Genomic DNA, 16021 nt, shown 5'->3' with positions numbered 1-16021 from the left:
ATACTGCGATGGTGGACGTGATTAGTGCGTTGCAAACAGTGCTTCCAGGCCAACAAGACCTTACCAGTCACTGTGCAACCTATCAGAACTATGAGAAGCATTCGCTCACAATTCTCACTTACATCAGCGCAGCTTTTTGTCATTAACTTACAAATAAAACAGTCCAGCGAATCTCGGCTACAAAAAATGACAGTGGTATTAATCTGCTGAAAATGCAGCACAACAAAATATCATCCTCATAGCAGATATCAGTGATTCAATTATAATGAAAATTAATACAAACAGGTAAACGAGCAGCAGCTCTGAAGATAGTTTTCTTTGGTTTCCCATTTTCACACCAGGTAAATGCTGGGGCTGTACCTTAATTTTTTGCTATTTGTTTTACGTCGCACTGACACAGATAGGTCTTATGGCAACGATGGGACAGGAAAGGCTTAAGTTTAGTGGGTATTTTTCTCCACGATACCCTGTCACTGACTTGACGACCCATTTATTGTGTATGTGTACCAGGCGAGTTGGCCGTACGATTAGGAGCGCGCAGCAGTCAGCTTGCATCCGGGAGATAGTGGGTTTGAACCCCACTGTCGGCAGCCCTGAAGATGGTTTTCTGTGGTTTCCCATTTTCACACCAGGGGCTGTACCTTAATGAAGGCCACGGCTGCTTCTTTCCCATTTCTAGACCTTTCCTGTCCCATCGTCGCCATAAGACCTATCTGTGTCGGTGCGACGTAAAGCAAATAGTAAATAAAAAACATAAAAATAAAAATGTGTTAGCTGAACTTCTCTTCCTTTCATCATCATCATTATCCCCAGTACTGTTGGTGAAACTCTTCCACTCTGTCTTATTGGTCTTCCCACCATCTGTTTCCCTGCCAAGTGTCTCTCCAAGTCTCCAAGTTAACATAAGCTATCCTTGTTGGCTCCATCCTCATTACATCCCCAAACTACCTCAATCTAGACAAGCTGACCTGATCTAACAATTGTCTCAATCCCAGCTTCCTATCTAACCACGTCATTCCTGAACTAGTCCAGTTTGGTTTTTGGAATTCTCAAGGTGATTCCAAGCAAGAACCTCAATAGTAATCACCAGTTATTAGTAGCAAATCTGAAAGGAATTAACGTACCAAAGTTAACTACTAGGAAATTACCTACGACCAAAGTGTGGAACTACAACAGATTCGAAAGAGGACAATTGTCTACAGAAGTGGAGAGTGGTTAGTGTAGACAGGAGTGGAAGACAGGTGTGAGGCTAAGGGAAAAGACACACGTGGTTGAATGAAAGGGAGATCCTCGATAAAGGAACACAGCTCAAAAAGAACAAGATAGAAATAAATTCAAGCCAGAACAAATGCTACATTAACAATAATGATAACTTGAAACAGTAGTTAATGTTTGCTGGCCGGTAATGTTCATCACAAGTTATCAGGGGTGGGAAGTGAAACTATAAATTCAAACAGTTGATAGATGGCATTAGTTCATTAACAGAATTGACACTGGAGTCGAGAGTGCCGGTTCCAGAGACAAAAGTATAGACTCTTCGTGATGAGGAGATCAGAGACCTTGAGCAAGTTTACTGGTACAAGAAATAGAGTTAAAGGAAGAGGAGAAGGTAAAGACTGGGAGAATTTTACTAAACAAACTAGAGGAAGACAGCAGATGCCATATGAAACTGTTGTTCAGAGTGATCAAAAACTAAAGGCATGCAATTGAACCCTCAAAGCAATTGAGAATCCCAATGGAAACCTGTCCAGGAAAGAAGAGGACATCAGATAAGTTTTGAAGAATCATTCTGATCACCTTTTGAACAAGACAGAAGCATGTCAGAGAACAAAAGAAGCAGCTGTTGATATTTGCACAAAGGAACCTCCCGTTACATGGGCAGAAACAGAAGCAGTCCATAAGAAGATGGCACATGGGAAATCCCCAAAAAATCAAGATCAACAAAGACATGATTAATGCAGCGGAAGTCCAGGGTTTACACTGCGTAATGCAGTCTGGAAGGTTGACAAGATACCTGCTGATTTTCCCCCTGTTTAAGAAGGGAAATTACTGAAAAAGCTCCAGCTACTGGGGAATAATGCTCGTTTCTCATGGGCTTAGACCAGATTGCAAATCATTTTAGAGTGACAACATGGCTTTACACCTAATCTTCAGTGTCCGTATGTTAATGGAGAAGTATTGGGTCGGCAGTCCTGAACATGGTTTTCCGTGGTTTCTCATTTTCACACCAGGCAAATGTTGTGGCTGTACCTTACGTAACGCCTTTCCTATCCCTGTATGTTCAGAAGGGACATGACAACACTGCAAAAGAGAAGATAATGCGGATGCTTGAGAAAGATGAATGTACTGAAGGGACTGGTGAGGAATGTTCGGATGGGATCCTGGTTCCATGCCAGAAGTGCACTATCACCATTATCACCATCATGGCCTGTGGTGAACTTATTGCAATGGCCGTCATGATCCAGGCAGAAACTGAGGAACAATGAATGGAAGGTATTCATTTGTCAAGGTAAGCAAAGTCAAAACAATAGCGGTGGCAATAACCAGAGAGGGACGATGAGCGAACATCATGCTAGGAAACCATTCACTGGAAAGTGTGGAAAACTTTACATACCTTGATACAGAGTGCAGAAGAGCTCTCACTTTAACCAGTAAGTAAGGACACTCCTTAGAAAAACAAAGCTGGAGATGCTTAGTCACGACTTCATACTGGTCTTAACCTTAACCCTCACTAAGGTTATAGGCATCTGAGATTGATTTTCGTAAGAGAAAAAAATCTTCTCTGTGGAAGTATTCTGTCTCTATAAGGTTCGTTTGCCATTGCTTTCCTCACTGGGCCGAGCTTGTGCCAACTGATAGATCACAGACCAGGACATGTAGTATACTGTATGTCTGGTGCTGTTCAAGGATCCAACCAGCCTCCACGCTCACAACAACCCAATGAAACTTTCGAGGTTTCCCTTCAAAAATAATTGTTTCTGGAAACGTCATAATGAAGGAAAAAATTCAAGTTTATTTTTTAACTTCTATGAAGAGTACAATAATTCATCAGATTAATGGCCAGCAAGCTGTAAACATAATCTAAAAAGTTGCAGGAAATGTCATCAGAAAAAATCTGCAAAATTACAATATCTTAAATGGTTTTCTAGAAAGAACTTAAAAAAAAAAAAAAAAGCATTAAATTAAATTCAGCTTTTGTGAATCCCTGGCACACAGTGAATTGCCGCGCTGAGTAACTCAGATGATTGAGGCGCTGGCCTTCTGACCCCAGCTTAGCAGATTCGATCCTGGCTCAGTCCGGTAGTGCTCAAATCAATCAGCCTCACGTCTGTGGCACGTAACAGTACTCCTGCGAGACTACATTCCGACACCTCAGCATCTGACATTCACCTCTCCGCGGTAGAGAGGGGGCAACGACTGCATATAAAAATAATAAATTTAGTTGTTCTGTGTTCTATTGCTTCTTTTTCATTTGTGTTCCATGTTATTTCCCCAAGATATTTGAATTTCTGAACAATTTTAATCTCTTTATTACTGTTCAGTTGAATAACTGGTCAATCAATTTTAAAAGTTAGCATCATTTCTGTTTTTTTCAAATGAAATTTGTAATCCCATTTTTTTTTTGGCTATAATTTCTAGTTGTTCAATTTGAAATTTAGCCTCTTCTATTGTATTTGCAAGTAATGCTAAATCGTCCGCAAAAGCAAGGCAGTTGAGCTTTTTTTCTTCTTTGCGTCGCATCGACACAGATAGGTCTTATGGCGACAATGGGACAGGGAAGGGCTAGGAGTGGGAAGGAAGCGGCCGTGGCCTTAATTAAGGTACAGCCCCAGCATTTGCCTGGTGTGAAAATGGGAAACCACGGAAAACCATCTTCAGGGCTGCCGACAGTGGGGCAGTTGAGTTTAATATTTCTACCGATCTTGTTGTAATGGTAAGTGATTTAACAGCACTGTGTTTCAAACGAGCTGAAGGTGGCTTGATGAAGTTTCAGCTATTGTACGTCCTGCATGATTATGATTACTATAACTCTGTGTATTATTAGTTAATGTTTAAAGAAATTAAATCCTTTCGTATAGGCTGATGATGATAAAATAGGTCGCATTTTGTTTAATGTGTGTATGGCCAGGTACTACCTCCCCAGTCCTCTTGTATCACTCAGTCTAAACAGTACAATGACCATCTACCCATTTTACATTTTATTTCAACAGGGTCAGGGCATAATGAACCGCATCAGAAAGTGCAGAAATAAGATGTGAAGTAATATCCTGTCATGCTGTTATTTCTGTGGGTTATGCCTCTATGATCCAGCAGTTTAAGCCTGATATTCTCGTAGAACATTCCTCGCTTCCCACTTCATCACGCCGGACAACAGTCGGGGTGTACAGCATGCTTTGAACACTGTTGCTGGCCTGGCGTGACATATCTTGCGGAAGTAATACTTGCCCCATTTGACATGTGGGAAAATTGCAAGATGGGAGTTACTTCTTATCTTACAAAGGTGGTTTGAAAAGTCCGTGCAAAGTCGGAGAGATGGCACCACCGGCGCGTATCGAGGTCATGTTTAGTTAGTAGCATCTCTTGAATGAACGCACACCAAGTTTCAGCCATATTGGTCTATTTCTTTGTGTTTAGCATTCGTGTGAATCAAGGAAGTCGAGTGATTTTCAAGAAATGGATGAAAAAGAATTTCGTGTGGTGATTAAACATTACTTTATGAAAGGCAAAATGCCTTAGGAGACTAAAGAGAAGCTTGATAAACATTATGGTGACTCTGCACCTTCGATTAGAACGTTCTGGACGGCCTGCGGAGGTCATAAATCGAGAAATCATTGATCAAATCCATGATATGGTGATGGAAGACAGAAGAGTTAAAGTGCGTGAGATTGCTAGTGCTGTGGGCATCTCGACTGAACGGGTACATAATATTTTGCATAAACATTAGGACATGAGAAAGCTATCCACAAGATGGGTGCCGCGATTGCTCACGCTTGACCAAAAACAGAATCGTGTGATGCAAGGATGGTTTGCAGCTGTTCCAGAAGAATCCAGAGGACTTTTAAGTGTCGTTTCTTTACTGTGGATGAAACATGGATACATTACTATACTCCTGAGACCAAACAACAATCTAAACAATGGGTTACCAAGGGGGAATCTGCACCAAAAAAGGCGAAGACCGTTCCTTCGGCTGGAAAGGTTATGGTGACTGTCTTTTGGGGTTCACAAGGGATAATCCCTATCGACTATCTGGAAAAGTGTAAAACTATTACAGGTGCATATTATTCATCGTTATTGGACTGTTTGAAAACCGAGCTGCAAGAAAACTACAAGAAAGTCCTTTTCCATCACGACAACGCACCAGCATACACCTTAGCATTTGCGGTCGCAAAATTGATGGAAATAGGATTCCAACTTGTTTCACATCCCCCCTATTTTCCAGACTTGGCTCCCTCGGACTACTGTTTGTTTCCCAATTTGAAGAAATGGCTGGCGGGACAAAGATTTTATTCAAACGAGGAGGTGATTGCAAACACTAATAAATATTTTGCAGACTTGGACAAATCCTATTATTCGGAAGGGATCAACAAACTAGAACATCGTTGGATGAAGTGTATAAGCCTAAAAGGAGACTATGTCGAAAAATAAAAAAGGTTTACCCCAAACACGTAAGTAGTTTTTATTTTTGCACGGACTTTTCAAACGCCCCTCGTATTTGTGCACGTTTTGATGCCCTGTTCCTTAAAGATGGCATTTAGTATTCGTCCTGTATATATTTTACAGTGAAAGTCTTCATCTTGTGCACTGAGGGTTTGCAGACCTGGCTTCTACTTTCTGACAGATTATTGTTGAAATGTACAGTATATCTGTGTGTAATATCCTTATCCTAACTGTGTAATTGTTATTCTTTCCCTTGTCAATCCAGAGTTTATGGTTTAGAGCCTTTCAAATTGAAATTTGCATTTTAAATTAAAGTTCAGCTTGTTGTAGCATTTACATTTCTTTTGATTTACAGCACATTGGTAAACCATTAGGATTTTTATGACATGTTGAATCTACACATAGTATGAAAGTATGGCTGAAAGGTCAGTGTAATGGCCAGATATAAATTGTTTATTCACCTCCATAATCTTAAGGTGATAATGACATGGGGCCTTGTACAGGTCTTAGCGTCCCATCCTCAAACCCATGCAGGTCGCGCAATCTGTATGGCTAATTGGTCCTAGGTGCCCTGGGTTTGATTTAATCAGGGATTTTAACCTGCATTGGTTTATTTGTCCAACTCGAGGACTGGGTGTGTGTGCCATATTGAACGTCATGATAAAATCATTGTGTTTGTTGTTTAAAGGGGCCTAACAGCAAGTCCCCCTATGGGTGGGGGCGGTAGAATAACACCCAAGGTATCCCTTGCCTGTCGTAAGAGGTGACTAAAAGGGGCCTCAGGCGCTTCTGAACTTTGGAGCGTGGGTTGGCGACCGCAGAGCCCTCAGCTGAGTCCTGGCATTGCTTCCACTTACTTGTGCCAGGCTCCTCACTTTCATCTATTCTATCCGACCTCCCTTGGTCAACTCTTGTTCTTTTCAGACCCCGACGGTATTACGTATGGAGGCCCAGGAAGTTTTTCATTTTCATGCCCTTCGTGGCCCTTGTCTTCCTTTGGCCGAACCCTTCATTTTTTCGAAGTGTCAGACCCCTTCCATTTTTTCTCTCTGAAGAGGATGGTTGCCTAGTTGTACTTCCTCCACCACCTAACAGCTAGGTCATCAGCCCCTAATGGTATGAGGTGCAACGAAATGAAACAATAATTTAAACTTCAAAATTTATCCACTGACTAGAATCGAAAACAGAAGTTGATGAAAAATGATTGTGAATCCAAAACAGTGGATCAATTCACAATGCATTATTTTCCTAAAGAATGCTTCTTGTCTAAAGAGGTCCAAAATCCAGGTCGCTGGCCTTTTATGATAGTACTAATCACTAGTAAAGCAGAACCATGGTGTTCCTCCTATAGTGGTGCTACTCATAGGTAACACAGACACATTCTGAATACTGTGGAACCAACCCATTAGAGAGCAGTGTGCTAGACACCAGTCTATGCAGCCGAGCGCCCGCTCCCCCGCCACGGTGGTACTTATCACAAGCAACACCCAGACCTGTGGTGTTCCTCACATAATAGTATTGCTCCTAGGTAACGTAGACCCATGGTGTTTCTTACCACAAGTCACGTTGACACATAGTGTTCCTCACATAATGGTACTGCTCCTAGGTAACGTAGACCCATGGCGTTCCTTACCACAAGTCACGTTGACACATAGTGTTCCTCACATAATGGTACTGCTCCTAGGTAACGTAGACCCATGGTGTTCCTTAACACAAGTCACGTTGACACATAGTGTTCCTTACCACAAGTCACGTTGACACATAGTGTTCCTCACATAATGGTACTGCTCCTAGGTAACGTAGACCCATGGTGTTCCTTACTACAAGTCACGTTGACACATAGTGTTCCGCACATAATGGTACTGCTCCTAGGTAACGTAGACCCATAGTGTTCCTCACATAATGGTACTAATCACAAGTAGTCTCATGGTTCTAAGTCCATCATCCCATGGGGATACCGTGGGTGTATTCTTCATCTACATCCCCCACCCACATGATATTTAAATAAAAGTACCTTTTACAGTATATAATTTAGGAATTATCGTTTTTGTGAAAATGTAGAAATGGTTTAAATACTGCATGGTATGAAAGGAGAAATACAACTACTGTTGTCGGAAAGGAAACCTTGTAAGGCCTGTCATCATCCTCTGTGAAGTTGAAGAGAGTCACTAGTTTTTAATTACGCTTTACGTTTTCTTCATGTAATTCAGCGTGTGGGTGTATAATTTTTTCTACCCTTTATTACTAAAACACAAAACTTTGAAGGAGATATGGACTTGAACTAATATGGGAATTTCTTAACTACAGGCAATTGGAACGAAAAGTCAAAGTATACTGTGAATGTAGCCTGATAATAATCTTGGAAAGTTTACATACAGTGTCAATATAATGATATTTATAATTGGTAGTGTTATCCATAAAATCTAAGCAATTTACTGATAATAATACTAGTTAATAAGTAGGCAAATTTATCACAGCTTCCTAGTGATTTCTTTGTATCAGTGAGCAGCCATTTTGTATGGTGCAATAAAACCCATCATCGAAAAGACATAATCGACGATGGACACAGTTAAGGAACATGAACAAAAACTGGAGCAGAGAAAACAAACACCAGATCGATGTCCAAATGTGAGAAGACCTTCCTGGAAAATGTCAGCAACGCCATTGGCTGCAAAGGAAATTGCAAAGGATGGTTTCACAAAGAGTGCACCGGGCTATCTACTACAGAACTCAGTGCATTGAAATCAAAGAAAGCAAATCTAATTTGTATGTATGTAAAACGCAGGGGACTTCTAGAAGCTTTTGGGCTGAATTACTGTCCTTCAGAAATGAAAAAACTATCAAAATGGTGGAGGAAAACAGAAATACATGCATTAACATTAAAAATAAAATTGATGAGGTGGAAAAATCCCTTCTACAAAAAATGTCACTTCTTCTTGAAACACAATGTCAGATGGCAGATTGGCTAGTTTCAAACAAGGAAGCTACTTACCATAAATACACATCTCTACCAATATCACAAGAACTTAGGACAACAGAGGAAGAAGCAAAGGACCCATTCCAAAATATACATTACATCACACACCCAAGCCAAATATGGAGCCAGAACAAACAGTCCGGCAAGACAGACACTGCTACCTCAGGCAGCCTAATATCCAATGAGACAGAACTTGTAGATCAAGGAACAAGCCAACAGAACAAGGAACACAAGATAATTCCCTGGACAACAGTAATAGGGCATAAACAAAGGCCCATTAGAATTCCGACAGATCCACAAACCCCACATCATCAGCCACGAATAAGAAGATCCTCCAACCATTCAAAGAGGAACTGCAACATCAGGTAATTTGAAGGCAGCAGAAAGAAATGTATAGGTCTATATTGGACGCCTAAGCCAAGAAACCACAGCAAAAGACATCATGCAATATGTTGTTGTTGTTGAGTCATCAGTCCATAGACTGGTTTGATGCAGCTCTCCATGCCACCCTATCCTGTGCTAACCTTTTCATTTCTACATAACTATTGCATCTTACATCTGCTCTAATCTGTTTGTCATATTCATACCTTGGTCTACCCCTACCGTTCTTGCCACCTACACTTCCTTCAAAAACCAACTGAACAAGTCCTGGGTGTCTTAAGATGTGTCCTATCATTCTATCTCTTCTTCTCGTCAAATGTAGCCAAATCGATCTCCTCTCACCAATTCGATTCAGTATCTCTTCATTCGTGATTCGATCTATCCATCTCACCTTCAGCATTCTTCTGTAACACCACATTTCAAAAGCTTCTATTCTCTTTCTTTCTGAGCTAGTTATCGTCCATGTTTCACTTCCATACAATGCCACGCTCCACACAAAAGTCTTCAAAAACATCTTTCTAATTCCGATATCAATGTTTGAAGTGAGCAAATTTCTTTTCTTAAGAAAGCTCTTCCTTGCTTGTGCTAGTCTGCATTTGATGTCCTCCTTACTTCTGCCATCGTTGGTTATTTTACTACCCAAGTAACAATATTCATCTCGTGCAATATATCAATGAAAAAGGCATTGAAAATATCACTGAATGTGAACTATTAGACACAAAAGGTACCAACAAAGCCTTCAAAGTTGCAGTACTCTTCAGGTATAAGGAAACTATATTCAATACTGACTTCTGGCCAAAGGATGTAACATTTCAGCCCTTTTGGTTTTGTCAATTTTGAGCTGAAACTACGTCTCTGGAATTTTAAAGGCCAGTAACATCCCTAATGAAAGCTCAGGAATTCTCCTTAATGGACCAAGATCTATTAATAGCCACAGAAATTTTTCTTCTGCAATCAGAGGACATCAATGGTTATTACTCTGTGCATGCATTAGCAAAGGCAGGACGTGGGGGTGGGTTCCCTTGGCCAACTAATTAGCAAACATATCAAAGAAAACACTGATCGTTATATTCAAACAGTCATCGGTATGTACATGAAACCCATGGCTACAACTGAAGCCGTCATAGAATCTATTTTACACGCTCTTCAGAATGTGAATACATCCATCCCCCTAATATTAGCTGGTGACTTTAATTGTCGCAAAGACAAACCCAACAGCAAAGCTCCTGCGGTCTTTGAAATGCTGAAGGAAGAAGGATTCTCTGTAACCAGCAAGGAGGTACTACCAACCTATATTGCTCACAATGGATCCAGTATGATAGACTTAATATTTTATAGAGGAAAAAGTATAAAGCCAATGAATCAGAAGCACCTATGGACGTCCATACGGAAGCACATACCGATTCAGATCAACTTCTTCATAGATTTAATAGAATCCAAAAGAGCAGTGCAAAGATGGACACCTCGCCAAATTAATATGAAGGCACTCAATGAAAAGCTGAACAGAGTCACAATCATAGTGCTCATTCAGACTGGAAATATAGACAGAGCATGAGAGATGCTTGAGGAATCTCTCATTAAATCAACCAGAGAGAAACCTCCAAAGGAATAAGCAAACCTTGGTTTGATGAAGAATGCTACATCCTAAGAAGATCGACACTAGATAAATTGCACAAATGGAGAGAAACACAAATAGCCAAAGCACTGACAGAATTCACAGAGGAAAGAAGAAGGTATATAATCCTAGTGAAGGAAAAGAGTCTTCAGTATGCCAGAAAGAAAGAGCTTGAAATCATAACAGAAGTGGAAAACACTCCTTATAAAATACTGGTACCTCGACAATGTAATGTAAACTGTCAAGTGCCGATGGAGATATGGGAACAACACTTTTCCAAAATGTATAATACATCACAAATGTCCAAAGTGCAAAACGTATTCATAACAGAAGACATCTGGGTGGCATTCTAGCAAGGCAACCTGACCAATTGAGTTCTAAGGGAATTGCTACCATTCACTATCGAGTTCTGGACGCATGCATCAAACAAGGAAACATCCCTAAAAGTGGAGAAAATCAATTGTCCAGATTCTGTACACGAGAAAAGGACCAAAAGATGTTCCATATTCATACTGAGGAATTGTGCTTGAATGCGCTCCCTTCAAAGTTATCTCAAAGGTTACATCAACACACCTTCTACCATTAGCCATAGCACATATACCAGAGGAAGAGTTTGGTTTCATACCCGGCAAATCGACACTCCAGGCCATTGAGAAAATACTTGCAAACATGTGGGATGTCACCAGTAAAATAGGAGGACATTTATACGTCGCCTTTGTAGACTTCACTAAAGCCTTCGATAGTGTGAATCGGAATATCCTGATAAAGAAACTCTCTGCCATTAAAGGACAATGAAACCCACTCCTGCAACTAATTGAGAGTATACTAGCATTCAATATGCTATCAATCACCAGTAGAGTAAGTCAATCTAAGCCCATACTCCAAACAAACGAGGTTCTCCAAGGAGACCTTCTTAGCCCGATGTTATTTAACAACCTTACTCATGACTTAGTCAGAGAAGTTGCTATAGATAAAGTATCAATGATCCTTTACGCAGACGATATGGTTCTTCTTTCGAAAAGCAGATCTACCCTTCACGTAGGATTGACTAAGCTCTGTAAGTGGTCGCAGTAAAATGAATTAGTGATAAACACCAACAAAACAAAAATCATGAAATTCAGGAGAGGAGGCAGTATCTCCAAACTAGACAACTTCCACTGGAGTAACAACAAGATAGATTTGGTAAACTCTTATAAATACCTAGGACTAACCCTTCCAAGTCAGGGAAAGCATTCACGAAACATACAGGAGGAAGATGCACCGCAGCAATTAGAGCCATCTTTGACATAAAAAACATTGAAAAGTTATCACTCGACACAGCTCTAAAACCTTTTCACATTAAGATTGCCCCTATAGCCTGTTGTGCAATTACCAAAATTTGGATCCACCTAACTCCCGCTAATCTAAGAAGGATGGAGGCCGTGAAATCAACCTATCTACGGAGAGCCCTTTGGTTATCCCAAACGACAAGGACCAGACTTGTTTATTACTAGGAGACACAGATTTCTTCATGAGGGAGGTAGCAATAAAGAACAATCTGCTGCAAACCCCAGCATACAAAACCCATATAAAGGAAAGGGAAGAAAAAGCTAATACAATAGACGAAGGCTTTTATCACACGCCGGCCGTGAGCACAGTTGAATGGAGGGCCCCTAACTTGCCACTGCAACACGTATATGCGAGAATGGCAGTGCATGGATTTCATTTCAGAATCTGCATCCAACGAGGATTTCACCAGGCGTCATCTCATTGTTCCTGCACTCGATGTGGACAATGCTCTGAACAGTATCATCTACTTGATAGCATAGCAAGGACAACCTCGCTGACATTTTACGCAGTTGATAAAATTTTTGTGTAATATACAATTCTTGTACACATTGTGTTTAATAAATGTTATTAAAACTTTGAAGGAAATGGATGAAGACCAAAAAGAATATTTAAAAGTGTAAGAGCATGTAGCCTCTTGTGATGCATCTTTGAAACTGACCCGATATATTGAATTAACAACTAGAGTACAATTTTGAGTATGGTTAACTTCATTTTGAAAATTAGCCATGAAGGAAACTGACAGAAAGTTAACCCTTCATTAAGTATTTTAACAACAGAATATGACACCTTTGTAAAAATGCCATACTTAGTCTGCAGTTTGTCGCACAAGCTGGCAGGGTTTTCTGTCGCTACTTGACATGATCTGTGTGTAATTTCCATATCCTTACTGTATAATTCTTATTCTTTCCCTTGTCAGTGCAAAGTTTGTGATTTAGAGCCTTTCAAATTGAAATTTGCATTTTGAATTTAAATTCAGTTTGTTGTGACATTTTTAATCTAGGCCTACACATAGTTTGAAAGTATGGCTGAAAGGTCAGTGTAATGGCCGGATGTCAAACCAGCGCTTCCTTGGTCATCCTATCAGCAGTTTTCCATCCGTACTCTTTGCCATTGTTGCAGCCTGTGTTTGAAGTACGTACCTGTACCAGCATTGTCAGCTTTCTCTCAATCTTTTCAACGACTTGTGTCTCTCCATATCGGCTGTGAACTTAATTATGACGTGATCATAAAGTGGCAGGTCAGTTATCCACCTGAGAATCTCTGTTTCCAAGACGGCAAGTTGTCGTTCCACTTCTTTTGACGAAGGCTGGCATACAGGGCAACTGGGCAGGCTACAGGATGGTATTTTTTGATTCAAGATGGTTAGGAATCATCCTATCACACAGCACACCAGTCACAGAACACAATTTAAGCAACGTCCTGCTCAAGTGGATAGAGATTTCAACAGCGAGGGTTCCGTCAGCAGCAGTAGTCGAGCCACATACCGAGATGTACTTGTCATTGGAAGATCAACACCCTTGATTAGACACATTAGTATCCAAATAGTTAGATTTATAGTCAGATATCCAGAATATTACTGGTATCTGCGGAAAATCACTAATTTTATCTCTTACGCAAAACACAGAAAGATTCATAACCTGAAGCATTTTATTTAATTATAGATGTTAAAAACCACAAACTAGAACAACTAGTTTTTTCTGATGATGTATTTTCCCGTATCAGCCAAGAGTAACTCTGTTCTAGATTTAAGATGTTTGCATGTTTCTTTTTTTTTTTTTTTTTTTTTTTTTCCTAGGTTGTGACCAACAAAGACTTTGCCCTATCTTTTGGGAAAGCCATGTGGCGTCCTGCATTCATTCCAGTTCCAGAATTTGCTCTGAATGTTGCCTTCGGAGATGAACGAGCCAAGATCATGACCGAAGGGCAAAAGGTGGTGCCTAAACGCGTGTTGCAGTATGGGTTTGAGTACCGATATCCTGACATAGATTCAGCTTGCCGCGAATGTGCCCGCATGTCTACCAAGGAGCAGCCCGTCATCATGTAGACCGTACAGACTTTGTCTAGTACAGAAGTTAGCCAAGATGTTTGTTTTTAAAAATGTGTTGTCAAATAAATTATTGCTGTGAACCTTGTGTGTTTATTCCAATACCAACATTACTTGTGGGAGAGAAGTCACCATTACAAGATATTAGAATCATTCCGTATTGACGGTTTTCACTTTACAAAGGTGAAAGATTGGGTGTAACCTCCTAATTTGATACATCATATATTCCATCATTAGACGGAGCAACCAAATTCAAACATGTTTCGGCTCGTTTGAGCCATCTTCAGTGAAAAAGGAGGGGGTTGAAATAATTTACATAATACAAGCTAAAAAATGCCAAAAAAAAACATAACGAAGGAACAAATGAAAAAACAAGAGAGCCTAGACGGAAACAAAATTAGCACAATATACAATATTTACATTTGCAGACCTTGGCAATCTTCGAGATTCGTATTGGCAACCTTTGAACCAAGACTGACTACAATATATCAGACCTTAATGCTACTATCGATTGCGAGGAAAATGGCGACTTCGTGGGCGAGCGTTTGAGACATTTGGTTGGTTCATATCTGTGTTTACATTCTGTTAAAGAGTGTTATTTTGATCGAGTTATTGAAGTATGAAGTATATGTTTGGTAAAACAGTAATCTATAACGGTTTATTAGTATGTTGTTTTGTTTAGAGTTTATATGATGCTATTTTTAATGTATAATAGTGTTTATTGCCGTGCTGTATTTCACAAAATGGGTCGTTCCTGCTGCGTTCATGGTTGTAGATCTAATTATACCGTTGCTGGAGCTTTTAAATTCCCTGAAGATAGATCTCTACAGGAGAAATGGATAAGGGATATTCACTGGGAAGATTTGTAAGTCAAAGACCAAACAATCGTAGGCTATGTTGTAACCAAAATTTGTGGTTAGGGAAGATCTCTTTCCAACCGATAATGATGAGCCTATTCGTTTTTGTTTTCTTATTCAGTCGGAGTAATTTCATGTAAGTTGACGATAAGTATTAGTTTCTATATAGAATATAAGTGTGTAAGTGTATTTATATGGGTCAGTGGTCAATAGGATCTGTAATTATACGCAGTCATGTGACAATATATTTGTTTTGATCGTGTTGTGAACCGGATTTAAATCGAACTATGGCAATGCCTCTCATACACCTATTCTTAAGTTCTCTAAGGAATAAAACATTAAGAGAGAAGTGGATTAGGAACATACATCGTGAATATTTCTACAAAACAGTAGTGTGCATATGTCATCTGAGAGTAAGTCTGAGATTAGGGAAGACTATGATTTCTAATTCTAAATGGTCGACCTATTCGTATTCATCGAAAAAACAATTCATTTAGATAGATGATAATTGATATGGTGATGTTCCTTCAGTGTCTATGTGCTTCAAAGTGTCGCGTGATTTAGATGCAATTGTATTTTGAAAGAATCTGTGCTTGCCTGCGGGAACATTTGGCTAGATCTTGGTGTATAACAAAACTTATAGTGTGACAGATTGAGCAATCTGTACACTGTTACACAGAAGAAATAGTGACTTGTAGGGATTAGCTTCGTTTGTAACTCAGGGATTTTATTGTACCAATACCTTCCGATTCATGTTGTGGATATCTAGTATCAAGCAGTCTACACCAAATTGAATCTCGTCCATGTAGGTTAAAGACATCATTGTTTAGAGTCAATAGAGTTGTTTTACTCATGTTCTTCAATGGGGAAAATCCTATTATATCTTTAGTGTCTGGACGCTTCATTGCTAAGTTTACCATATGGTTGGAAGTGCTACTATATCATATGTCATCACATGATTTAAGAGTTTCCAGTAAGGAGGGCCTAACATCACCGGGGCTGTTCATTGGGCTGGCATAATCATTTCGGGTGTACTTCATTTTCATCGAGTGCTGAACATTAGAAATTGTCCACCACTGCGAAACTAAGACAACATGTTATGTTTCATAGTTCTTATGTGAGTGAATAAATCGAGGAATTTCGCACCTTAAATTATTTTT

At 39.9% G+C, this 16021-nt stretch overlaps 1 protein-coding gene across 2 annotated transcripts in view; it reads left to right on the top strand.

The window, feature by feature from the left end:
- The window catches only part of LOC136884564 (epimerase family protein SDR39U1), a 45884-nt gene extending 31793 nt beyond the window's left edge, over positions 1 to 14091 (top strand). For both annotated transcript variants that reach the window (XM_067156820.2, XM_067156821.2), the window contains exon 6: positions 13756 to 14091. In XM_067156820.2, coding sequence (XP_067012921.2) covers positions 13756 to 14004 — 249 coding nt within the window. In that variant the 3' untranslated portion in view covers positions 14005 to 14091. The remainder of the gene's footprint in view (positions 1 to 13755) is intronic.
- The last annotated feature ends 1930 nt before the right edge of the window (positions 14092 to 16021 follow it).

The sequence above is a fragment of the Anabrus simplex genome, chromosome 12 (genome assembly GCF_040414725.1).
Source record: "Anabrus simplex isolate iqAnaSimp1 chromosome 12, ASM4041472v1, whole genome shotgun sequence".
Lineage (NCBI taxonomy): Eukaryota > Metazoa > Arthropoda > Insecta > Orthoptera > Tettigoniidae > Anabrus > Anabrus simplex.
This window is presented reverse-complemented; position numbering and strand designations above follow the sequence as displayed.